General features: G+C 51.2%; 2 protein-coding genes and 1 long non-coding RNA gene across 3 annotated transcripts; 1 reads left to right on the top strand and 2 right to left on the bottom strand.

Moving 5' to 3' along the window:
- Positions 1–1,506: 1,506 nt before the first annotated feature.
- On the top strand, positions 1,507–12,478 carry POU2AF3 (POU class 2 homeobox associating factor 3). Its single transcript, XM_085560239.1, has 5 exons — positions 1,507–1,733; positions 5,178–5,272; positions 7,069–7,135; positions 8,848–9,074; positions 9,906–12,478. The coding sequence occupies exons 1-5, from the start codon at positions 1,727–1,729 to the stop codon at positions 10,206–10,208; spliced, it is 699 nt and encodes a 232-aa protein (XP_085416365.1). The 5' UTR covers positions 1,507–1,726; the 3' UTR covers positions 10,209–12,478.
- On the bottom strand, positions 4,698–8,948 carry LOC146765471 (uncharacterized). The gene is made up of 2 exons (XR_014949992.1): positions 7,024–8,948; positions 4,698–6,640 (listed from the first exon to the last, which is right to left on the bottom strand). It is a non-coding gene; the product is annotated as an uncharacterized LOC146765471 (long non-coding RNA).
- Positions 12,479–12,559: 81 nt separating the features above from the next.
- On the bottom strand, positions 12,560–25,095 carry LOC116184458 (NF-kappa-B inhibitor delta). The gene is made up of 7 exons (XM_031506857.3): positions 24,947–25,095; positions 23,711–23,857; positions 20,862–20,913; positions 20,145–20,311; positions 19,679–19,795; positions 16,041–16,205; positions 12,560–15,839 (listed from the first exon to the last, which is right to left on the bottom strand). The coding sequence occupies exons 1-7, from the start codon at positions 25,076–25,078 to the stop codon at positions 15,768–15,770; spliced, it is 852 nt and encodes a 283-aa protein (XP_031362717.3). The 5' UTR covers positions 25,079–25,095; the 3' UTR covers positions 12,560–15,767.
- Between the last annotated feature and the right edge of the window lie 83 nt (positions 25,096–25,178).

The following is a 25,178-nucleotide window of genomic DNA, read 5'->3' on the forward strand; positions in this document are numbered from 1 at the left end:
GGCAGGGTTTTTGGAAAGGTTCTGCAGCCCAGGAGCAGCAGGAGCAGCCAGAGCTGCCCTTCCACCCTGCTTCAGTTCTCAGCTTGGAGCGTGCTAGTGGCTGGAAAATCTGGCACCTGTGGAGGTGTCACTGCTGTCACCCTTGTGTCACCCAGTGACATCTGAGCTGCTCCTGCTGTGGGAGCACCAGACCAGGGTGGCTGTGCTGCCCTTGGGCTCTGGAGGACCAGCAGGGACAGGGTTTGGAGCTGTTTTTGAGGTGTTCAGGCATTCAGCTGCTAAGCCAGGCAGGATTTTCAGCAGCCTGGAAGGGCTCTGCAGCCCAGGCCCTGCAGGAACAGCCAGAGCTCTGCTGCCTCGTGGCTCCTGAGGGCATCCAGAGCTGGAGCTGGGCAGCCTGCGGGCTCTGCTCCCTCTTACAGGGCTCAGCAATCACCACCCCAGCTCCCTGCAGCCCTCACCCACCCACAGCAGCTCCAGCAGGCAGCAGCCCCACGGAGGGAAGGGTTTCACATCCCAAATTCCTCAGTGAGACCCCCTCTCTCTGCTGCACAGCACACTCCTCTGTGCTCTGGGCTCCTCTCTTTATAGGGACATATCCCCATAAATCTGTCCCAGGCCAGGCTTGGCCTAGCAGGAGCTGCAGGGGCACATTTCAGAGCCAGCAATGGCCTCAGTCCCCGCAGAAATCAAGTGTTATTTGCTCAACTTAAAGGAAAAGGTTCGGCTGTGACGACAGCCGGCCTGAGCTGCTGGTAGATGATTAACAGCCTGGCCTGCTCTCTGCCTCGCTGAGCCTGTGGTCCTCAGGGAAAAGCTTAAAAACAGCCTAAAAACCCACTTCCAGCACTGCTGGTCATCCCAAAAGTCTGAGGCACACGCTGAACCCCACAGCTGCCGCTCCCAGGGCAGGCCAGCAGCGAGGTTTGTGAGGAAAAAGCTGAATTGTGCAGCACGGGCAAACAGCCTGGGCTGGGGGAAAGCACAGAGAAACTCCAGAGCGAGCCCAGCATCCCGGCAGAGCGGGGGAATGCTGAGGGGAAAGTGGCTCCAGCTCACTTCAGCCTCCTGCCTGCCCAGGGCAGCCTCTTTGCTAGGCCACGCCTGCCCACTGCCACTTTGGCCCCAAACCCTCAGGATTTGTCCTTAAAACGTAAAAAAAAACCGAGCAAAAAGCAAGTCGGTGCCTTGCAGAGTGCTCACTGCAGGTAGCACATGAAATATGAGAGGGCTGGAGGCCAGCCTGTGCATCTGAGGAGAAAACACTGAGCTGCTTCGCAGGCATCAGCTTCATTCAGGGGAAGATGGCTAAAACCCTGCAAATGTCCCAAAAGCAAAGGGTGGGGAGGGTGACCCCGGCAAATCCTATTCCCCCAGACCCTCTGCTAGATGGGGATGTGCTCGCTTTCACAAAAAGATAGCCCATTTTGTGGAGCCTTTGAATATTCAAATTGAAAGTATCGCGCAATCATTGATTGTCAAATCATTGGTTTCTAGAGGTTTTAAATACTTGCCATTAGGAGAGAAAAACTCAAACTTATACCCGTAGGGATAAAACAATAATATTGCCGGGATCCACCTGCCCTCCCACCGGGCGCTCGGGTGCTTTCACCCCCAAAATTCCAGGGCTGGCTCCTCTCGCCCCTTTTGGCCGGCGGTGCGGGGCCGGGGCTGGGCTGGGCTGCAGCAGCGGGCACCGGCGAGGCGCTGCCCGCTCCCCCTCGGCATGTCCGGTAAGTGCGGAGCCCCCGGCCCCGGGGCCGCTTCGGGGTGCCCGGGCTCACCCCCCGGGAGGCGACGCCGCCGGCCGAGGCAGGAGGGAGCGGGGAGGGCGGGGAGAGGGAGGGAGGAGGCACGGCACGACCGGCGGCGGTGCCCGCGGCTCGGCTCCGCGGGCACGGCCGGGCACGGCCGGGCACCGCCGGACACGCAGGGGTCCCGCACCTCTGGGTGCCCTCCCTGCACCTCTGGGTGTCCATCCCCGCACCTCTGGGTGCTCTCCTTGCACCTCTTGGTGCCTTCTCTGCATCTCTGGGTGCCCACCCCGCACCTCTGGGTGTCCATCCCGCACCTCTGGGTGCCCACCCCGCACCTCTGGGTGTCCACCCCGCACCTCTGGGTGCCCACCCCGCACCTCTGGGTGTCCATCCCGCACCTCTGGGTGCCTTCCCTGCACCTCTGGGTGCCCACCCCGCACCTCTGGGTGTCCATCCCGCACCTCTGGGTGCCCACCCCGCACCTCTGGGGGCCCACCCCGCACCTCTGGGTGCCTTCTCTGCACCTCTGGGTGCCCACCCCGCACCTCTGGGTGCCTCCCCTGCACCTCTGGGTGCCCACCCCGCACCTCTGGGTGCCTTCTCTGCACCTCTGGGTGCCCACCCCGCACCTCTGGGTGTCCATCCCGCACCTCTGGGTGCCTTCCCTGCACCTCTGGGGGCCCACCCCGCACCTCTGGGTGCCTTCCCTGCATCTCTACGTGCCCTCCCTGCACCTCTGGGTGTCCATCCCTGCACCTCTGGGTGTCCATCCCGCACCTCTGGGTGCCCACCCCGCACCTCTGGGTGTCCATCCCTGCACCTCTGGGTGTCCATCCCGCACCTCTGGGTGCCCACCCCGCACCTCTGGGTGCCTTCCCTGCATCTCTACGTGCCCTCCCTGCACCTCTGGGTGCCCACCCCGCACCCCTGGGTGTCCATCCCCGCACCTCTGGGTGCTTTCCTTGCACCTCTTGGTGCCTTCCCTGCATCTCTGCGTGCCCTCCCTGCACTTCTGGGTGCCTTCTCTGCATCTCTGGGTGCCCACCCTGCACTTCTGTGTGCCCACCCCACACCTCTAGGTGCCTTCTCTGCATCTCTGTGTGCCCACCCCGCACCTCTGGGTGCCTTCTCTGCACCTCTGGGTGCCCTCCCTGCATCTGTCATGCGTGTCTGTGCCCTCCCTGCACCTCTGGGTGCCCACCCCGCACCTCTGGGTGCCCTCCCTGCATCTCTGCGTGCCCTCCGTGCACCTCTGGGTGCTTTCTCTGCACCTCTGAGTGCCCACCCCACACCTCTAGGTGCCTTCTCTACATTTCTGTGTGCCCACCCTGCACCTCTGGGTGCCCACCCCGCACCTCTGGGTGCCCACCCCACACCTCTAGGTGCCTTCCCTGCATCTCTACGTGCCCTCCCTGCACCTCTGGGTGCCTACCCCGCACCTCTGGGTGCCTTCTCTGCATCTGTCATGCACGTCTGTGCCCTCCCTGCACCTCTGTGTGCCCTCCCTGCATCTCTGTGCCCTCCCTGCATCTCTCTGTGCCCTCATTCCACCCCGGCCACGCTGCCCCTGAATCCCGATCCCGCTCCCTGACCCCAAATCCCTGCCCTGTCCTTGTCCCCCTACTCCCAGCCCACACTCAGCAGCCTTTCCTCAATACCCAGCACCATCACTGTGCCCCTGGACCCCCAGCCCCATCACCCTGCTCCTGACCCCCAGAATCATCACCCTGCTCCTTGACCCCCAGAATCATCACCCTGCTCCTTGACCCCCAGAATCATGACCCTGCTCCTGACCCCCAGAATCATGACCCTGCTCCCTGACCCCCAGAATCATCACCCTGCTCCCTGACCCCCAGAATCATCACCCTGCTCCTTGACCCCCAGAATCATCACCCTGCTCCTGACCCCCAACCCACATTTGTCACCCTCCTCCCTGACCCCCAGTCCATCACTTTGCCCCTGACTCCCAAATCCATCACCCTGCCCTCGACCCCCAGCCCAGCCCAGCCTGTCCTCATCACCCTGCTCCTGATTCCCCCCTGCCCTTCCCACCCCGTGCCCACCTTTGCCACCCTGCCCTTGACCCCAGAGCCACCACTCTGCTCCCTGCCCACCCTGTGCCCACCCTCCCCATCCTACCCTTGGCCCTGCTGCCTCAGAGCCCTCCCTGGCTGCAGGGAGGTCTGGTGATGGGGGTGTTCTCCTCAAATCCCACCTTCCCCTCCCCTCATTTTCCCCAGCTGTAGTTTGTTGAGCAGAAACCAAACACCAAACCATGAGATGAATAATCCCCAGCTCAGCACACCTCCCTGAAGGCAGCCCTGTCACCTCTCTGGAGGGTGCCTGCCCCAGCTTGTCCTGCCCAGAGCAGCCAGGGGGCACGGGGAGGGCTGGCAGAGTGACAGCAGAAAGGGACAGTGCCCTCAGTGCAGGATTCCCTGGCTGGGTGGGCACAACCTGCCAACCCAGCCTTGTTTCTGTGCCAGGATCTGCTGGCACTGTGCAGCTGCCTTGGGGACGGCGCTCCGTGCCCAGAGGTGGCACTGGAATGCCAGGTTTAGCCCTGGCACTGCTCTTCTCCTGCTGGGAGTTTATTTTTGGTGCCTCCTCCAGGGCTGTCTGCTCCCTGGTCGGGCATTTTTTGGAGTGTTGAGAGCAGTCTGGGTGTGTTTCCTTTTATTGTGTGATTTGGATTAAAACACCGGCAGAAAGTCAGGGCAGGAACAACTGCCAGAGGATCTGAGTGTTTTACCATGAGTGCAACGAGTGAAAGTGGTTTGTCAAAAGAAGTGAATTCTTTATCATTTCCTGTCCTATAAATCCCTCGTTGGGTAGTGACTGGTGATTGCTGGCTGGTTTTGGCTGGATTAAACACACCCTAAATTCTTGTTTGAAATAAATAGGGGCTGTACATGAGCAGAATAAAGAGATAATCTAGGCTTTGCAAGAAAGCAGTCGTTTTATTGGTGTTTTGTGGAGCTCTCTGAATAACCACCCACATATTTCCATTGTTTTATTCCTGGGCTTCGTCTGCCAGATGAAACGCTTCCCACATTTATTTTCAGGTCCTGAGAGAGGCAAATATGTCAGGAATTTCAATGAATCCAACAGCAGCAGCACCAGATGGAGCTTGGTGTTGGGAAAGCTGGAAGGGGGGGCAGGGGAAAAAGAAGCTAGAAAAGAATAAACATGTGGTTATTAAATATTATCAACAGCAAGATTTTCACGAGTGTGTGCTTGTCCCAAGCTAGAAAAGCAGGTGTTAAAGGGGGCTGTGAGTGTGGCTGCAAACAGAGACCAATTAGTCATGTTCAGTCTAAAACTGTTCTCCACATAGAGCACACCTGAACACCTGCTGGATTTGCTGTTTGCTCTGAGATTCTCCCTCCTTGCAAAGTGATTTCCCACAAATTCTTCCAGGAAAGCCCAAGGTGTACCAAGGTGTGAGGGTGAAGATCACAGTCAAGGAGTTGCTGCAGCAGAGGAGAGCACGACAGGCAGCCACTGGTTCAGCAGTGAGTAAAAATATTGTGGTGTTTGCTTTGTAACTTCTCTTTTACTGTTTTGTTTTGTTTTGTTTTGTTTTGTTTTGTTTTGTTTTTTTGCCAGGACTGTCATCTCTGGGCCAAAATCTGAGTGTGACAGACTGGTGAGGATGGGGGAAAGGAACATTCAGTCAGAGTAGCTGCAGCAGTGACCTCAAGGAGTGAGAGTCTGAGGAATACAGGGAGAAAGCAGAGCTGCTCCTCCAGAAAAGTCACTCCCTCCGGGATAAAAGGCTCACCTGGGCAGCCCCATCCCTTCTGGAGGAGGGGCTGGAGCTCTGTGTGCACACACAGGTGCACATTCCCTCTCATTCCCTCTTCCAGCCTTTGTAGGATTCCTCCAGCTCCAGCCACTCCAGGGATTTGCATAAAGAGCTTGGCAAATCAATATTTCTTCCTGGTTCATGACACAGCAGCTCTCGAAGCCTTTCAGATTTCGGCTCCTGAAATTTATTTCACTTAGTTGCAGGTGATGGCACAAAAATCAGCCTGAGATCCAGGGGCAGAGGGGTCTGGGTGAAGAGAATTGTCAGGTTTTGGGGACGCTGGGTCACTCCTCTCCTGCAGCCCCACGAGCAGCAGCCTCCCCATCACTGCCAGGTGTCCCAGGGCTGTGTGGAACCGGTTTTCACTTCCCACCAGCACTTCCCACAACCCCTGCGGTGCCCACAGAGGAAAAAGTGAAAAGTGGCAGGGAGGGAAGTCACCTCGGTGACCTGCACGAGGGATGGCCCGCCCCAAAACCCCCGAGGCTTTGGGCTGTGTGCTGAGAAAAGCTCAGCCTGGGGACTCCATCTCTGCCTGGTCACATCTGCAGCAGGGACAAAAAGCCCAGAGAGACACCCTTTAAGGGATTAAATGCACGGGATGTGCTGGGAAGTTGTTGCCAGGGAAATGAGCTGTTCACTGGAGAGCATCTGGAATAAAGGAGATGAAGTGGAGGGTTGTACGAATTAAAACTGAGGGGGAGAAACCCCACCAGTATTTGTACTTGCAGGGTAAAATCCTGGCCCCCAAACAACAAAACTCCTTTTGGGGTGGACTTCTTCCTTCCAGCAGGTCAGGATCCTAGAAGTGGTCGATTTGTCTTGCTTCAGCATTCCTTAAAAAACGAAGCTGTCCCTTTTTCGAGGAGCTCTGCCAGAGCTGGTTCTCCCATGGGGAGCCCCAAATAAACTGGGAGAGGCTGCAGGATGGGGAATGTCCCTTCTACATCCTGTAGATCAACCAAATGACATCAATCCAGTCTGATGTGATACCTGTAGTTAATTGCTCATTCCCAGTAATATCCATCCCTAGGAATTCCCTGGGGTTCTCTCCACTGTGGAATTCACGCTCCTGGAAGTGAAGACACATTAGTTGCAGAGGCAGCTCTGTAAAAATTGGGAATGCAGCAAAAAAAAAAATAACCCTCAGCACGGAGCTGATCCAGGGGCTTTACACCGGGTGGGTGCTGTGGTTCCCAGGAAAAATCCTGCCAGGAAAAATCCTGGCTGCCACCAGGAAAAATCTTGTTATGCACATGAACATCCTGAATAACAGGAAAAATCCTTTTATTCGTCTCATGTTCTAATCTAATGTTATTCATCTAATCTAATGTTCTTCATCTAATGTTCTAATCCTGTTATTCATCTAATCTTGATGCCGGGGAGGTTTTCCCAGCCAGAACAAGGAGGGAAATCAGGTTTATTTAAAGAGTTTTCTCTGAAATCCAGACTCACCTTGCTCCGTGCCACAGCTCCTCTCCTTCCCTTCTCCTTGCTCAGGTTCCCTGGGACAGCAGCAGCAGCAGCAACATCCAGTTTGCAGAGTCTGTGTCTCCGCCTCACCCAGGTTGGTACGAAGCCCATCCACACGGCCCTTCCCGCCCCATTCCCAAATTTTCCCACAGCCCTGAGCCTTCCCAGCCCTTGTTGGAAGCCAATCAGCGCCTGCGAGGATGCAGACGAGCAGCTGGGTGCTCTCCTTGCTGAGGTTATTCCTCCCCCAGCAGGGAATTCCATCCCTGAGCTGGGTGCTCTCCTTGCTGAGGTTATTCCTCCCCCAGCAGGGAATTCCATCCCTGAGCTGGGTGCTCTCCTTGCTGAGGTTATTCCTCCCCCAGCAGGGAATTCCATCCCCGAGCTGGGTGCTCTCCTTGCTGAGGTTATTCCTCCTCCAGCAGGGAATTCCATCCCCGAGCTGGGTGCTCTCCTTGCTGAGGTTATTCCTCCTCCAGCAGGGAATTGCATCCCTGAGCTGGGTGCTCTCCTTGCTGAGGTTATTCCTCCTCCAGCAGGGAATTCCATCCCTGAGCTGGGTGCTCTCCTTGCTGAGGTTATTCCTCCCCCAGCAGGGAATTGCATCCCTGAGCTGGGTGCTCTCCTTGCTGAGGTTATTCCTCCCCCAGCAGGGAATTCCATCCCTGAGCTGGGTGCTCTCCTTGCTGAGGTTATTCCTCCCCCAGCAGGGAATTCCATTCCCTCCAGGAAGGGATGGGAAGGGATGCTCGTCCCGAGGGCAGCATTGGCTGTGGGGGCCCTGAGCGTTCCCTGGAGCCCCTGGCTGGGCTCTGTTCTCTCCTCCCTCTCCTGCCAGCATCCACAGGAGCCAGAGAAATACCAGATTTTCAACAGCACCAAGAGTTTCCTCCTCCTGCCCGCCAATATCCAAGGAAAAGGGGGAAGGGGTGAGGGGAGGGGCGCTTTGGGCTCGCAGATCCTTCAATTATCCCCGGCCAAAGCACAGAGGAAAGGCTGGGCAGGTGTGAGTGCACGCATTGCATGGACAAGGAAATTGTTAAATCATCGATAGCTGGGGATCCATTTGCTTATGTTAATAAAGAAACGTGAGACACGCCAAAGCTGACACGCCAAAGCCTTTCCAGGCTGGAAAGCCTCCATCAGTTTATGTATTTTGGGTGTTTCTCACTCTCCACAGCCAGCTAAACGCTGCCACCTTTGACCCTGCAATGTGCATTTCAGACCTGTGCCCTTCACGTGGAACTTGGTGTGAAAAGATAATAATTCTGAAAAGTCAGATCTGCTCTGAGCTTTCCAGGAGCTCACCCTTTGGCCAGCAGCACTTCATAGTCACAGTGCCACATCAGCCCTGGCTTGCTCTGTTTGTTCTGCTCAGAATTTCATCTCCTGTCTGGCTGTTTGGAGGATGAAAAAGCAAATTATCCTCCTGTAATCCCCTTTTTCCTGCAGGTGTAGCTGCCCTGGGTCTGGAGATGAGGCAAAGGGACACCTGCCAGGCTGGGGAGCACAAATCACTGCCTGGCCACAGGGTGAAGAGTCTGAGGGAGTTTCCAGGTGGATCCTTGTCCAAAATACCTGGGGCCACAAGAGTTTCCAGCAGTCAAAGAGCTTTATAGCTGTGGGGCTGCATTCCCTGAGTTATTCACCTGCTTTGGAGCATCTCCCTCGTGGTTTCTGCTTTCCTACAAAATCCACCTTGCCCTTGAAAGGCCTGTTTGAAAGTCTAAACCCACAGGGTTACTGAGCACAGGAGAGCACTGAAACCTGCCCAGGCGCTGATGAATTTGCTCCTTTCTCTCCTAGAACCTTTTGAAGCAGAAGCCATCCCTCCTGTGCCCAGCTGCTGCCCGCCCTGGCAGTTTTCCAGCTGCCTCTCCTGTGAGGAGAGCCCTGGGTACCTGGAGCAGCTGATAGATTCCTGCCTGCAGTCGGATGCACCCTCCGAGGCAGCCTTCAGTGCCTTCCAGCCATCCTCCCACTACGCCCCAGACCCCTTCCAGCCAGTCCAGCTCTGCTTCAACCAGGGCCTGGTGAGCTCTGGGACCCGGGGGAGCAGCCACAGCTGTCCCCAGGGGGAAAGGGGGTCCCCTCCTGGGGCAGAGCAGCAGCAATGTGGGAATCCGGCTGATTTTGGGAGTCTGGGATGCTCATGGGCTCTGAATGCTTTCCCACGGGGAGCCCCAGATAAACTGGGAGAGGCTGCAGGATGGGGAATATCCCTTCTAGATTCTACATCTGTAGATTTTGTGCAAATAGAAGCACAGTTCCTACTAGGGGTTGTCCCTACAAACAGGAACTGTCTTTGGGTTTAGACCTGCAGAATCTTCCTGGGCAGGGATTGTCCCTACAAACAGAAACTGCTCTTGGGTTTAGACCTGTAGGATCTCCCTGGGCAGGGATTGTCCCTGCTAACAAAAACTGCTTTTGGGTTTAGACCTCCAAGATCTCCCCAGGCACAATTGTCCCTACAAACAAAAACTGTCTTTGGGTTTGGACCTCCAGAATTTTCCTGGGCAGGGATTTTCCTTAGAAACAGAAACTGCCTTTGGGTTTAGACCTCCAGGATCTCCCTGGGCAGGAATTGTCCTTAGAAACAGAATCTGCCTTTGGGTTTAGGTCCCCAGGATCTACCTGAGCAGGGATTATCCCTGCTAACAGAAACTGCCTTTGGGTTTAGACCTCCAGGATCTCCCTGGGCAAGGATTGTCCCTACAAAAACAAACTGCCTTTGGGTTTAGGTCCCCAGGGTCTCCCTGGGCAGCCAGATGAGAAAGGCAACAGCACAGGGATTCTGCTGGCCACATTTCCCTGAAATCTCTTTTTTCCCCTCTTTTTTGTGTTTCTCTCTCTCTCCACTCCAGGCTGCCAGCTCGCCCAGCCCAGCCGACCTGCCCAGCCCGTGGAACTCCAGCTGCTCTCCTGCCCAGCTCTCTCCCCTCACCCCGCTGACCCCCAGCCCACCCTACAGCTGCCCCATGGAGGAGTGGCCCTGCCACCCCCCGTGCCCCCTGCCCAGCCCTGCCTGCTGCTGCCCAGCCTGTGGCAGGGACAGCAGGGGCCCGCAGAGCTTCCCCTCCCCCAGCACGGACTGCGCCGAGCTCCTGCCACCCCTGGCCGAGGACTTCTTCAGGAGGGACAGGAGCTGTGACATTTGCTACAGCTAATGGGCACTGTGGTTTCACACATCCACTCTAGCCAAATCTGATTAAATTGCCCGTGAACTATGCAAAGTTGTGCTGCCTAACACAGCCCAGTTTATTCTTCACTACTTACACATTTTTTACACGATGCTGTCACTACATTGATCTACGGTCAGGGGTGTTTTGTTGTTGGTGTGGTGGTTTGGTGGGGTTTTTTTCCTTGTTTTTTTTTTCATTGTTGCTCTTTTTTTAAAAATAAATCTCAAGCTGCCTTATCAAACACTTGTCATTAAAGCAGCTCTTTTTGATACAAATAAATCATTTGGTGCAAATGCTGAAGCATGGTCATTTTTCATGTGCTCAAGCTCAGTGCTTTTCTCCTCTGCTCTGAGCCAGGCTGCTGACCCTGTTCTCACAGGGGTGAGGATGAGATTTTCAGCAGCCTATTGAGTGACGTGAAAGCTCTCACTCACCCTTTCCAGCAGATAAAATGTCCTTATTGAATCCAGCATCCAGCTTCTCCCAGAGAACTCTGTGCATCACCCAGCTCCAAGCTGGATCTGCAGCTCCTCACCCTCTGCTGCAGCTCAGGCTGCCCTGGTGACATTTCCCAGTTGTTCTGGCAGGAAAGGAAAACATTTCTTGTGGTGTTTGCCACACCAGGGTTTAGCCCATGGCCCCTCAGAGGTCAAATCCAGAGCCAAACTTCTCTGGCTGCTGCTCAGCACCAGTGGAGGCAGATTCTCAGTGAGAGATTTGTTGTTTGGCAGCTTTTGGTCAGGTTTGGACTGTTGATAAAAGATTTTCAGCATAATCAACTGAATAGGAGCTAAATGATTTATTTTTTAAAAGGAGTAGATAATAGGGAAATTGTGATACCTGAGGGTTTCCTGCTTCTTGCCCAAACCCAGACCTTTCTAACATTTTGTCTTGCCTCCTCTTGGTGAGGCAAACTCAGCTTCTCAGCTGAGCACCCAGACTGGGAAGAAAGCAAGAAGCATCTCTTCATATTAAATTCCACAAAAAAGAGAAAATAACTACACCTGTGAAGAGAAATATGAATTCTATCCAGCTGTTTGCTCATCTCATCCTGAACTGAAAACCTTTCCAGCTCCTTTCCCTTATGTAAGGGTTTTTTTCTTAAAACGTGCTTAAAAATATTTTGGCACCTTGAAATAATATCTCCTCTTCTCTCCTGATTAATCTCAGCACTAGCCCAAGTGATAAATTCATGAGGTCACAGCAAGAAATATATATCATTATATCAATTATAAAGAGCTGTAACTTTGCAGCAGTTAAAGGTGTGATCACCCCTGTGCAGGGACACCCCACCAAGTGTCATTTTAGCAGTGCTGGCAGCTGCTTCAGCCCCTGAGTGATATTTTGGGGCACTGAAGGGCTGAAATTCTGCCCCAGAGCTCACCCAGTGCCAGCTGCTCCTGCCTGCTGCCTCAGCAGTGGGCATACCTCGAGCCACATGTCAGAACCCCTTTTCAGCAACAAGAAAAAGCCAGGAGATAAGGCTGAGGCAAGAAATTGGAGGCTCCTAGAGGAAACGGGGTGCCCACATCCTCGCCATAACTTGGCAAGGTTGGCCTGAGCTTAGCAGAGCCAGGGAGATGCTCTCTGGGGGTAAAAGGGCATCATGAAATGAGAAATAAAGGTTTCAAGCACTCAAGAACACATCTCACAGCAGCAGCCTAAGCAAGGAGGGCCAGTGTCAGGGTCTGACAGGGTCTCTCTGACCTCCAGCTGTGTAATTCTGACAGGTTATTGGCAGATTGCACACTTATCAATATCCTGTGGTGTGGATCCTCCCCAGGACTGCCCCGTGCAAGGGCTGTGGTTGTGCCCATCCCACTGCTGGGCACAGCCATGTGGCAATGTCAGCACTAAAACCACCCTAAATCCCACCCTTATCCTTGGATCGTGCCTGATCCAGGCCAAAAAAAAAAAAAAAAAAATCCCTCCTCAGTAGAGGAGGCAAAGATATTTCCAGCAAAATCTCCAGGTTGTGTCAGCTTCCATCACATCAGCAGCACCTTCCCATCCCCTGCAGCTTCTCCCTCTTTCCCTGCTGCTCCTTCTCCAGTGGTTTTGCAATCCCCCCCAGTGCCAGACTCAAATATGTTTGAGATGCTGTCCCCACCTCCCTGTCAACAGCCCCAGGGACACACTCAGGACAAGTAGAAGCTTGCTGGCTGTTGACACAAGGCCTTGTTGACACAAGAAAGGGAAAAAAGCACAACAGAGGAGCCACTCAAAGGTGGATTGTGTGTTTTCTGGCTGTGAGAAATGTATTCTTTCCCTCCTTTATGCCTCCCAAAAGTAAAAAGGAGTTAAAGGAAACACCTGAAGCAGAGCTGGCTCTGCTGCAAGGCTGGCATTTCATCTGTGCCTGCCAGGTGAAGCCCTGGCTGCCTTTAGAAACACAAACCCGAGGATCATCTCGTGCTTACAAAGCCATGAATAACTCCAGAAGTCACCCGCAGTTCCAGAGAAAAGGCTCTTATTTTCAGCTTCTCTAATAGAGAATTTGATCTGAAAGTTTCACTTGCCAGCCGACTGACAGCTTTTCTCTGGTGCCACTTCAGAACGTTTGTTTGGTGATAAGGAGCCTTTGTTATTAACAATTTATCCAAAGCCACGGGTAGGAAGAGATAAACTGTGCAAATAAAGGGATATCACACACTGCCAGCAAGGCTGAGCTTTGAGAAGTTACATTTCCCCAGAAAGAGCAATAAAAAATTGAGGGGTGAACTGTGAACTGCTTAAATCAGTGAAATTCACCCTGCTAGAGAAGACACTCAGGACAGGTTTGAGATTTAAAAGTGATTTTCTTCACAGCCAGGCCAGGAATTGGGAAAAGGAAAATTGTTTTACACACAGGGGGAAGCAGCAGCTCCCAAAGTTCTGGTGGCTCCAGCCCAACAGGAGCAGCCTGTGGATTTTGGCTGATCTCTGTGGCTGAGCTTTGGGAAGCTGAGCACAGAGAGAAGAAATCCTGTGGGCTCTTCCCACTGCAAACCTCACCCAGCAGCACCAGCTGCCAGGGTGATGCTTTAATGGAGCCACATTCCACCCCTAAAAGGATATTTCCCCTGATACTCTGGAGATTGGGATGATTCCAGACTCCCACTGATACCCAAGAGATGACAGAATAAAGAGAAAAACCACTGGAGGAAAAAAATCTCTTGTATTTTTTTTTTTTTTCACTTGCTGCCAAAGGATTTAATTTACCTTACAGATATTTCTAGGTGACAAAGAGCTTTTTACAGTTTCATGTGCCACGTGCTGCTCACAGTTTGACAGTTGTGCTGCTGCAGGTTCCAGAAATGAATATTTCATCCACAGGGTACTAAATCCCTGATACACTTCTCACTCCTTTCAGGGCTCATTGTACCATCCTTCCCAGTGAGACAGCACAGGCTTTTGCTGGCCTGTGCTCAGATACATGAAAATTTATGCAAACACATGCAAATACACGTCTGCTTCTCTGTCAGCAGGATTGTAGGTACATGTAGTGAGAGGCAATGGCCCAAGAGCAGAGAGGAGGGCTGGCAAATCGAGATCTCTGCATTTCTTAAGAGCTTTTGGTGGTGTCAGTTGTTCAAACACTCCAGGAGTGCCTCAGGAAATCCCACCGAGGCAGCCAGCGGTGCTCAAGGAAGTGGCTGCAGTGGTTTAGGAGCTGTGCCCTTCACCTCTCTGCTCATCCTGCTGGAGAACAGCACCTGTGCACGCCGGGAGAGCAGCAAAATCCCAAAGCACAGCTCAGAGTGAGCCCCAGCACGGGCCAGCCTCTGCCCAAACACGAAACACGGCCCTGCAGAGTCACTGACTGCACAGCAATTCACAAACCATTTCACAGAAACCTCCAAAGATCCTGCCAAACCCTTCCCAGGTGGGAATGGGAGCAGGAGAGCACCCCCACACCCTGACCACGCACCCAGAGCCCATCCCTGCCCCAAGAGCTCTTGGAGACCTCGGGGATTCTCTGGCTCCCACACCGGTGAGGTGAGCTCCCACCTGAGGGGCTTCCAGAGCTGTTCTGTGCCCCCAGAGCTGGAGGCTGGGATGGCATTGATGGGATTGATGGGATGGGATGGGATGGGATGGGATGGGATGGGATGGGATGGGATCCATGGGATCCATGGGATCTATGGGATCCATGGGATCCATGGAATGGGGTGAGGTGGGATGGGATTGATGGGATGGAATGGGATTGATGGGATGGGATGGGATGGGATGGGATTGATGGGATGGGATCCATGGAATGGGATGGGATGGGATTGGTTTGGATGGGATTGCATTGGATTGGATGAGATGGGATTGGGTTGGATGGGATTGGGTTGGATTACATTGCATTGGATGGGATTGGATGGGATGGGATTGGGTGGGATTGGATGGGATTGCATTCATGGGATTGGATTGGGTTGGGTTGGATTGGATTGGATTGGATTGGATTGGACTGGATTGGATTGGATTGGGCTGGATTGGATTGGATTGGATTGGATTGGATTGGATTGGATTGGGTTGGGTTGGATTGGATTGGATTGGACTGGATTGGATTGGATTGGATTGGATTGGATTGGATTGGACTGGATTGGATTGGATTGGATTGGATTGGATTGGATTGGATTGGATTGGATTGGATTGGATTGGACTGGATTGGATTGGGCTGGATTGGACTGGATTGGATTGGATTGGACTGGATTGGATTGGATTGGATTGGACTGGATTGGATTGGATTGGATTGGATTGGATTGGATTGGATTGGATTGGATTGGATTGGATTGGATTGGATTGGATTGGACTGGATTGGATTGGATTGGACTGGATTGGATTGGGCTGGATTGGATTGGAGTCTCCCCTCAGGATCACACAAACCTGCCCCATGCCCTTGCTCTCACAGCAGCTCTTTCTTTCCCTGGGCTGGCTGAGGGGAGCTGCTCCAGAGCCCTCCCAAAGTGCTGAGAATGGGAATTCCAGCTTGCAGGACCCTCCCGTGCAGCTCCTGGCTTTGGGTGTCCATCCCCCCGGGTGAAATCCAGCCAGGGTTGACCCAAGTTCTCCATCCAGGCTTTTTCCCCCTGAGGATCCTGCATTCCCAGGGGAGCAGGGGCAGTGGGAACTGCACACCACAGAGGTGCAGCATTTCCAGCACTCCCTGTGTGCAGGCCCAGCCAGAGGCACAGCTTGGGGGTGTCTCAGAGCAGCATTTCTCAACCTTTTGGAGCCAAACTGTCACCCTGTGCTCTGTCAGCCCCAAGGGTTTCAAAGCTTGCCTGTGCTTTGAAATGATTTGTAATATTTACTTATTTATGTAGCAGCTACTCGATTCGCTCACCTCCTTGCTGGAGGTTTGTTGGTGTTCTCTGTTACCAAAATTGAGTTTTCGACCATTTGAAAGCTCATCTTCTGCTGTCTGACGTGCTGCTCGTGGCCACAGGTTGAGAAACACTCCCACCCCACCCTGGTGGGAGCCTGCAGGAGCAGGGATGTGCTGCAGAACCACCCTCACAGTTTTTATAGGAGGCAGAAGCTGGAGTAGGTGAAGCTGTTCCATAAATTGCAGAGAACTCAGGATCTGGCATTTCTGTGGCAGGAGTTGAATGCAGGTGTGACTTTCCCTTTCTTCAGCAAATGCCTGACCTGCCAAAAAAATGTGGGATTTCAGGAAGCACCATCTGAGCCACCCCAAAACACTCACACACACGATTATTTATGTGTACACGTGCAACTAAATAAACATCCAAATACACCAGGAATATTTTTACACCTGCAAGCATGAAACCCAGCCACCCCTGGAGCGTGCAGGTGTGTTAGGGGAGAGCAGCAGTGGGGATCCCTTACCTGATCCCCAGCTTTTCCAGGAGGGGCCATGTGGATTGGCTGGTCATTGTCCAAATTTCGGATGCTGGGGTCTGCCCCGTGCTCCAGGAGCAGCTGGATGATTTCCTTCTGGTTCTTGCCACCAGGCAAAGCAGCTGCCATGTGCAGGGCTGTGTTGCCATGGGCCTAAAGCAGGGAGAAGGGGGAAAAAATGGAGTAAAAACCCCAGCTAAATCCCCTGGTGAGCTGTGCCATCTCCCCAGAATCATCCTCGAAATGGAGGTGTGAAATGAGAGAAGAATCCTCATGGGATTTGTCATCAGGAGGTGAGGGAGGATCTCTGCTCTGCTTCTCCCAGGCAGGAGGTTTGTGGATTCAGATTTTTTTTTTCTTTGAAAGAGCACCACAAACTGGGGGGGTTTGATGCATTTGGGTGATTAATAGCCCTGAGGCAGGAACAGTCCCTGATTGCTGAGATCCCCCCTAAATCATAGTCTGGTTGCTCTGAAATCCCTCTTAAAACTGCTCTGGAATCACTCCCTAAATCACAGCCTCATGTATGATTGCACTGAAATTCCCCCTAAAACTGCTCTGAAATCATTCCCTAAATCACATCCTCGTGTATGATTGCACTGAAATCCCATCTTAAAACTGTTCTGAAATTACTCCTTAAATCACATCCTCATGTATGATTGCACTGAAATCCCATCTTAAAACTGTTCTGAAATTACTCCTTAAATCACATCCTCGTGTATGATTGTACTGAAATCCCATCTTAAAACTGTTCTGAAATCACTCCCTAGATCACAGCCTCGTGTATGATTGTACTGAAATCCCCCTAAAAACTGCTCTGAAATCATTCCCTAAATCACATCCTCATGGAAACAGAGACTGGGGAATTACTGAAAAAAGAGAAGAGTGCAACAAGCATGAAAATATTTCACTGGGAAACATTAAATTATAACAATACAATATTCAAAATTGGATTTTAGACACCCAACACATCACGCTGCTGCCCACCACACAAGCCCCACACCACCAGTCCCATTTGTGCTCCACACATCCCCACTTTTCCCACACTTCCAAGTGCCAGGAAGATTCAAATTCCCAAATTCAGGCATGGATGGGCTCCAGAGAGAGGATTTGCACAGCAAGGACAGAGCTGGCTGTGAAGGCAGCCATGGATGGAGGGTGCTGCAGAAGCTCTGGGGCCACCAGACCGTGGAGAAATCTGTGCCCTGTCTGGTCAGGTATGACTGGTAACGGCTGTAAATGAGAAAAAGCTGATAAACAAAAGCACAAGGTGAGGTATTTTTAGTCTGCAAGAGTCTCATTGAGGCAGCTGCTTGTTTTTTCTTTTTTTTTCCCTCTCAGAAACAATCATGGGTTTGTCATGGCATTGGAATGGTTGGCCACAAACTGCAGCCTGTGTTAGTATTCCAGTTGTTCAAATGTGAGATGAAAAATGTGATTTTCAGGTCCTGTTAACCACTGAGACATCAGGGAGAAGTGAAGCAGAAAATAAAATTGCAGAATTTTAACAGTTTTTCTCAGACAAGGCATGTTTTACAAGCCCTGAACAAGCAGATCCTTGTCAAGTTTATTATCCCACAAAGCCAAGGGATGGTTACAAGCTCTTTACAGGATTTCTTGTTAAAATGGAAAGTTCTGCACTTTAGAGCTTCCCCATCCAGGCATGGGCTAAGATAATGAGGCAATCTGACAAGGCCTGACCTTGAAGCCTCAGGCTGACTTTAATAGGTCTCATTTGAGACAAAGTGGGCTCCAGGAATCCTCCAGATGAAAAACACCTCCAAGGCTTCAATATTTTCCTCATTGTGAAAATGCCACGGAAACAGATTTGGAGTGAGACAAGCACAAGCTGTGGGTGAGCCAGGGAAACCTCAACGTGGCTGCTTCCTTGGCTTCTTCACTCTTTGAAGAGCAAAAAAACCCAGGATTTCTCATTTCTCCCTGCCCCAGACAGCCCAGCAACAAGACTGAAGACTCTGAGTGATCCTATCACAGGAGGAAGCTCCCCCAGGACTGTGATCAAGAGACAACAGAGACTCCCATGGACAGGCTCTCACCTGCCTGAAGGGTCTTCAAAGATACAGATGGAATGCAGTGAAAAGCCCTTCACTGGACAGAAAAACACCAGCTCGGTGCCATTACCCGCAAACACAGCCAAAAATAGGTTTTCTCCAGTCCAAATCTGGAGGGGTAAAAGAAGTGAAGCTGCCCTTTGACAAGCCATGGAGCTGACAGAGAAATTCAGTTCTCCCCTGAGGGACACAAACTCTGGGGAGCACAAGCAAGGCGGGGACTGCTGAGATGAACCCAGGGACCCCCAGGCTTGTCCCCTTCCTCAAAAGAGAAGGGCAGAGCAGGCAGGATCACCCCCTCAGCCCTGCTGAGAGGGGCAGCCTGTCCCAAAGCTCTGGTGGGCAGTGGTGGCTCCGCTCCCAGGAATGTCAGGATTTTTGTCTGGGTGGAGCTGCTGCCTGTAGAGATGATCAGTGCAGGGGATCTGCTCCGAGCTGAGCTGTGGGGCAACACTGGGGAGGTTTCCAGCTTGCTTTACCCAGCCTAGGCATGGCTGTGCCAGAAAATCACAAATAATGTTTAAGGCAGAAAGAATCTCCATGTCCCTTGATGTCGGAATCTGAGGTATTGATGATCCTGAGATTGTAGAAAGTCTCTGTCTGTCAGCCCCCTGCCAAAGCAGAAGCCATCATTGGTCTGTGCTGGTTTCCAGGTTGTTTATTCTGTTTATCTCTCACATGTTCTGCTGCCCTGCCCAGCTCTGTCCTGCAGGGCAGCGTGTGGGGCTCTGCCCTCAGTGGGATGTGACAAACATTCAATACCAGAAACTCCCTGGGCTGCATTTACAAGAACGTGCCAATATCTGTCACCTGCATTGGACAGTGTGTCCCCAGCCTGAACCAACAGAAAAATGCCAACACCACAGTGAGACATGGAGGGCATGAAGAAGGAGAAAAAGGACAAGGCACACCCAATTTCCTCCATCTTGTGCCCTTTGGACCCCTCATCTAGAATCCTAAAATTTTACTTTTGCACCCGTGCCACACTTAATTATTACTGATATCAAACCCTCAGAGCTGGTAATTGATCCTGTAAGATTGAAAACTCTTTTCCATGGCCAGAGATCACAGCCAGTGTCTCTGGGGGCTCTGTGCAGGGGGGTTCCTGACCCCTGCCAGGGCAGCCAGAGGGAATTGATTCTGGATTCCCAGACCTTGACAGAAACAGGGGCTGGGTCCTTCCGTGGTGCCACAGCTGCCAGCAGAGATGAATCCATGGCTGGCTGCCCTGCAGTGCCACCTCTCAGTTCATGCTGCTGTCAAACCCTGCAGCACTGCAGCGCTGTTTGCTCCATCCTCAGCCTCATCTGAAGTTCCTGCTCCTCCTCAAGCAACCACTCCCCATGTTCTCCCTCCTCCCTGCTTATCTCCTGCTCATTCTCATCTCCTGCTGGGAGAGGGCTCCGCTTTTCATGACAGACTTTAAGCCAGGTGCTGTTTGTCTGTGAGTTGTCTGTTTACTGGAAAATGTAGTTTGGGGTTGAACAGAAGTTCAGATTAGCAATGTTTACCCTTTCCCTCTATTAAAAAACCCTGTTGCTGGCAAAAAATTACCTTGTTGTTGACAAAATCCTTGGACTTGAAAGCGTTCAGCTCCAGGAAGTACCTGAGCAGGGAGATGTTCCCGTCCTGGACTGTGTAATGAAGAACTGTCTTGTTGCTTTTCACATCCTATTTAAAAAAAAAAAAAAAACAAAGAAAAAGAATATTAAAAAACCCAATCTAAAAAAGACTTGTTCTGCAGGACAAGCTGGAGATATCCCACAAACCCATCAGAGGAAACCCAGGCCAGCTCTGCAGCTGGTGGGGAGCATCTCCCTCCCTCCAGTGATCCTCTGAGTGTCCCTTGTCTGCTTCAGGAACTCCAAAAGGCAGCACCAAACCCTGCCAGCAGTCCCTTGGAAGGAGAACAGGCTTGGCCCTTGTGCCAGCAGCTCGTTCCTTCTCCAATCCTGTGTTTTGAGCACCAAACGGGGGAGAATTCCCAGCCAAAGCCGGGGATGACCCAGCCCATCCTCACCCGGCTGTAGATGGAGGCTCCGGTCTGCACCAGGAGATGGATGCAGGATTCCAGCTCCCTGCTCTGCTGCTGCAGCTCCCTGTGCTGCTCCTCGCTCAGTGCCTGCCTGCCCTGCTCCCTCAGCAGGGTGTTGTGAGCCAGGACAGCACAGTGGAGAGGGGTATGGCCTGGAAAAGAACATGGGGTGGAGGTGAGGACAGCGCCAGGAAAACCCTGATGTGCAGAGAGAAGACAAGGCTGGCACAGAGAGCATTCATAAAATAATTTATCCAATAATTCGTTCAATCATTCATTCAGTCATTTATCCAATCATTCATTCAATCATTCATTCAGTCATTTTTCCAATAATTCATCCAACCATTCATCCAACCAGTCATCCAACCATTCATCCAACCATTCATCCAACCATTCATCCAACCATTCATCCAACCATTTATTCAGTCTGTGCAGGAGTTGTTGAGGCACAAGCCTTTCTCAGGTTTCTTCTCTGGCTCTATGGACACTTTTTGGGGCATTCCAGAATGTTTTTAGTTCCAATTGAATCCCCCCTGAGCCATCAGCAGCTTTGAATTTTGTGGTGTTTGACTGCACAGACACAACTCTCTCTCCCCCAGGCATTTTCTGAGCCTGCTTTGGCCTCCCAGCACACCCCCAAATCCCAACGAGCAGTGAAATATCCAATCCAGGTTTTCACCCCACTTGTGCAAAGGCTTTTACCTTCAAAATCCTTCATTTCCAGATCCAGAGGGAAACCCAGTGCCAGGATAACCTGGAGGCAGCACAGAAATGCAGAATTTTATTCAGCAGAACACTGTGCAAGCCAAAATCAGCCCAAACCAACAAAATGTAAAATCAAACAACATCAGAGAACGATAATTTAACTTCAATTATTTGACTCTAGATTCCAGTGCTGCGAATGCTCCCAACAGGGACATTCAAGGTGATCACATTCCCTGGTTTCCTAATTCCCACCTAATTTTCCTTTCAGATTCTCAGTTCAGGACAGCAAAACTCCGTCTCTGCCCCCAGCTCAGGAGTGCCAGACTCCTCACTTTCACCCCGGATTAGGCAAAGCCACCAGTAACACCAGGACATGTTTGCTCTGAGTGATCCTTGACAAGGAGAAATGAAAATCTCTCCTTGACAGATGTAGCCCAAGTTTATGGCCTAAAAGTTTGCCAACACTGACAATTCTCAGGCTGGATTTATTTACTTTTTGTTTTCAGAGTGCAGCAGTGTGTGAAGTGAAAGCCTCAGCTTGTGGCAGTGAGGCTACAGAAACACCAGGAATCTGAGAATTTCTTGGGTTTAGCAGAGAACCAAAACTTTAAAACTCTTTAATATAAAAAAATCATTGATTTAACACGATGGACTTAAGCAGCTCCTTGTCTATATTATTACAGAGAATTTATTAATTTCTTTTGATTGAATGAAGCAAGTTGTTCACGTTAATGGCTGAGAATTTTTGCGGTGACTCATCCGTGTCAAGTCAGACAAGGCTCAGGACAGGATCCTCCCACTGAAAGATCACCCAGAACGGTTAGGGCTTGACTTACCTCTTCTAACAAAAACAAAATATGTACAGATCAAATATTGCCAGCTAGCTCTGAGGTGCTTATTAGAGATTAGATTGTTAATCCATTAAGGGAGAGAAAAAAAAACCCAATAAAATAAACAAACAAACCATAAAGCTTTTCATGGCTCTGACCACATCGAAGAGCGAGTCTCTGCCTGTTGCCCCTTTTTATGGCAAGGCAAAAACAAAACAAAACAAAACAAAACAAAACAAAACAAAACAAAACAAAAACAAACAAAAAAAGACCAACAAAAAAAAAAAGAAAAAAAAAAGAAAAAAAAAAGAAGAAAGAATAACACAAAAGAAAACCCAAACAAAGGAACCTTGCAATCCAAAGCACCACAAGGCACCCTGCGAGGCTTTGTTGGCATCACCTGGATGAAAAGCCTTTTTCCCACTTAAGGAAACACCTGTTTTCCAGAGAACTGGCTGTGTTACACATTAACTGCCCGCTCGGGGCACGTGTGGGCACAGCTAACGAATGCTGGACGTGGTGCCAGCACCCCCTGGCACCTCACCCCTGTCCCCTGCCCTCGGGGAGCTTGGCAGAGTCACCAAATTCTGCCTGTGCCCAGCCCCTGACACGGCTCAAGGCAGGTTTTTAAATTAATTTCATTTTCTGGCCCATAATCCCTGGGGCTAATCCCTGCTGTGGAATCCCTTCCCAAAATGCCCACAGGGCCTGTTGGAAAGTGTGGATTTGTTTTTCAGGGCTGGCACTGAGCTTAGGTCTGTCTGCAGAGAAATCCATGAAGCAACAGGGAAGCAAAGATTTGCTCATCTCAGTCAGGTTTTGAAGGGAAATGTGAAAAATGTGCCTCATTTTGGAGGCTGTGCCTGGGCTGCCCCTGTCTGCAGGGTCACATCTCATCTCTCTTCTGCTGCCTTGGGTCTGGACACAATTTTTTGCCATGACAGTGACCTCATGAGGGGGTTTCACCCTGGTTTTAGAGCTCCCTCTGCTCACACCTCATGGCTGGGGAATGCCCTCCAGTGCTGAACCACACTGGGGACTGCCACCAGCACATTTAGATCTGTAATCTGCTCTAAATTAAATCTTTCTGCAGATTACAGGCAGAGCTGTAATGTGCAGAAAGAATTTCTTTCCCCTCACAGAGCCACTAAAGAATTTTCCTCTGTAACAGCAGGCTGCAAGCACAGCCCTAAAAAAGGGATAAAACCCACCCTGGGAAATCAATCCCTGACACGAGGAGCCTCCATCACTCACTGAGATCTTGCCTTTATTTAAAGACACCAACATCAATCCTTGATTGCATTTTTATACTGCCAACATGTCAGAATCTGAGGTATTGATGATCCCAAGACTGTAGAAAGTCGCTGTCTGTCAGCCCCTGCCAAAGCAGAAGCCATAATTGGTCTGTGCTGGTTTCCAGGTTGTTTATTCTGTTTATCTCTCACATGTTCTGCTGCCCTGCCCAGCTCTGTCCTGCAGGGCAGCGTGTGGGGCTCTGCCCTCAGTGGGATGTGACAAACATTAAATACCAGAAACTCCCTGGGCTGCATTTACAATAACGTGCCAATATCTGTCACCTACGTTGGACAGTGTGTCCCCAGCCTGACCCAACAGAAAAATGCCAACACCACAGTGAGACATGGAGGGCATGAAGAAGGAGAAAAAGGACAAGGCACACCCAATTTCCTCCATCTTGTCCCCTTTGGACCCCTCATTTAGAATCCTAAAATTTTGCTTTTGCACCCATGCCACACTTAATTATTACTGATATCAAACACTCAGAGCTGGTAATTGATCCTGTAAGATTGAAAACTCTTTTCCATGGGCAGAGATCACAGCCAGTGTCTCTGGGGGCTCTGTCCAGGGGGTTCCTGACCCCTGGCAGGGTCCCAGGGCAGCCAGAGGGAAGCCCTGGATTCTCACAACTGAGATCTTACCTTTATTTAAAGACACCAACATCAACACTTGATTGCATTTTTATACTGCCAGCAATGAAAACCATCCAGCTTGCCCTACCTGGAGGACCTGGCTGTAGCCATAAGTTGCAGCAAGGTGTAAAGCTGACTGCCCTTTGTTGTCCACGGCGGTGACATCTGCTCCTGCCTGGATGAGGTCGTGGACGATGAATGTCTGCCTGGCAGTGACAGCCACCAGCAGGGCAGTCTGCAACAGCAGCAGAGAGCGTTGAGACCTCACACTAACACCCAAAACAGAGGCTGGACAAGATTAACACAATAAAAGTGGGTGTTTATTAAACACACCCTATTTATTAGGTACACCTTGAGCAGTCAAAAACCTCCCAGAGGTCATGAGATGACCTACACCCAAGATGGTCACAAGTTTTTTAGACAATTATACGTTTTGTCCTTTTACATATGTTATATATTGGGTTAATCCTCCAATTACAGCTTCAGGTAATGAAGTAATTTACTCCCAGTTTGCTCCCCCTCTCCAACTCACTTTTGTTAATATTTTTTATGGACTGAGACATTGAGGTGTTCTTGAGTTCCGGGCCTACAGAGGAATTGTTTTGTCTGAATAAAATGGGAGAACAATAGCTGCCAGGCTATGAAGCTTTAGAGTTACACACTGAAAAATTGCAGGATTATAAATATATGAAAAATATAAAAGCTAAAATCCTAAGGCAGCAGCTGCTGGTGTAAAAGAAGGAGTGGGGAAAATGCTGGCTGAAATCCCAAGGATTTCAGAATTTTGCTCCTCTCAGGCAGGTTTTGAAGGAAAATCTGAAAAATGTGCCTCATTTTGGAGGCTGTGAGCACAGCTCACAGGATGGTTTGGAATCCCACACGAGATGGGGATTTCCAGCTCTTGCTGGACTCCCTCTGGTCTTCTTCAGCCTTTAATTTGATGGCAACCCAAACCCAGCCTTTTTTAAACCCCGATTGCACCAGGTACAGAACAAGTCTGTAAAACAAGCTGCCAACCCTTCCTCCTCAGAGACTGGATGCCAACACACAAATATTTTGCTGGACCAGTGTTTTCTCACATCACTCCATGAATCATGGGCTGAAAAAAAGAACGGGCTCACTCTCATCCCTGGTGATTTATGACCACGCCACTGAATTTTACAACCCTGCCACTGAATTACAATTTTACAATCCTGCCCATGAGTGAAGCCTGTCAGAGGGGCAGAGCTGGATTTTTTTTTTAGGGTTTCTTGCTGTCAGCCACGCCAAGCCTGCTCCCATCCCAACCCCTGGTGCCTGCAGGAGAAAGTGGTCCCTTTTTTACCTTTCCTCTGTGCTCCTTGGCATCGAGTCTCCTCAGGGCTCTCATGCGCTCTGCAGCTGCCAGCGTGTGGGCCCGCAGGCCTTTAGCTGCATAAATATGCAGAATTCTAAGACAGCAAATAAAGACACCCATCACTGATGGACCACGCTGGGAGCAAACAGTTTTACAGGCTAGCACTGCCACTTTTGGGCTTTTCCACCCAGGGTTCCACAAATCCGTGCCATGAAGCCCA

The sequence above is a fragment of the Lonchura striata genome, chromosome 24, assembly GCF_050655825.1.
Source record: "Lonchura striata isolate lonStrDom1 chromosome 24, ASM5065582v1, whole genome shotgun sequence".
Classification (NCBI taxonomy): domain Eukaryota; kingdom Metazoa; phylum Chordata; class Aves; order Passeriformes; family Estrildidae; genus Lonchura; species Lonchura striata.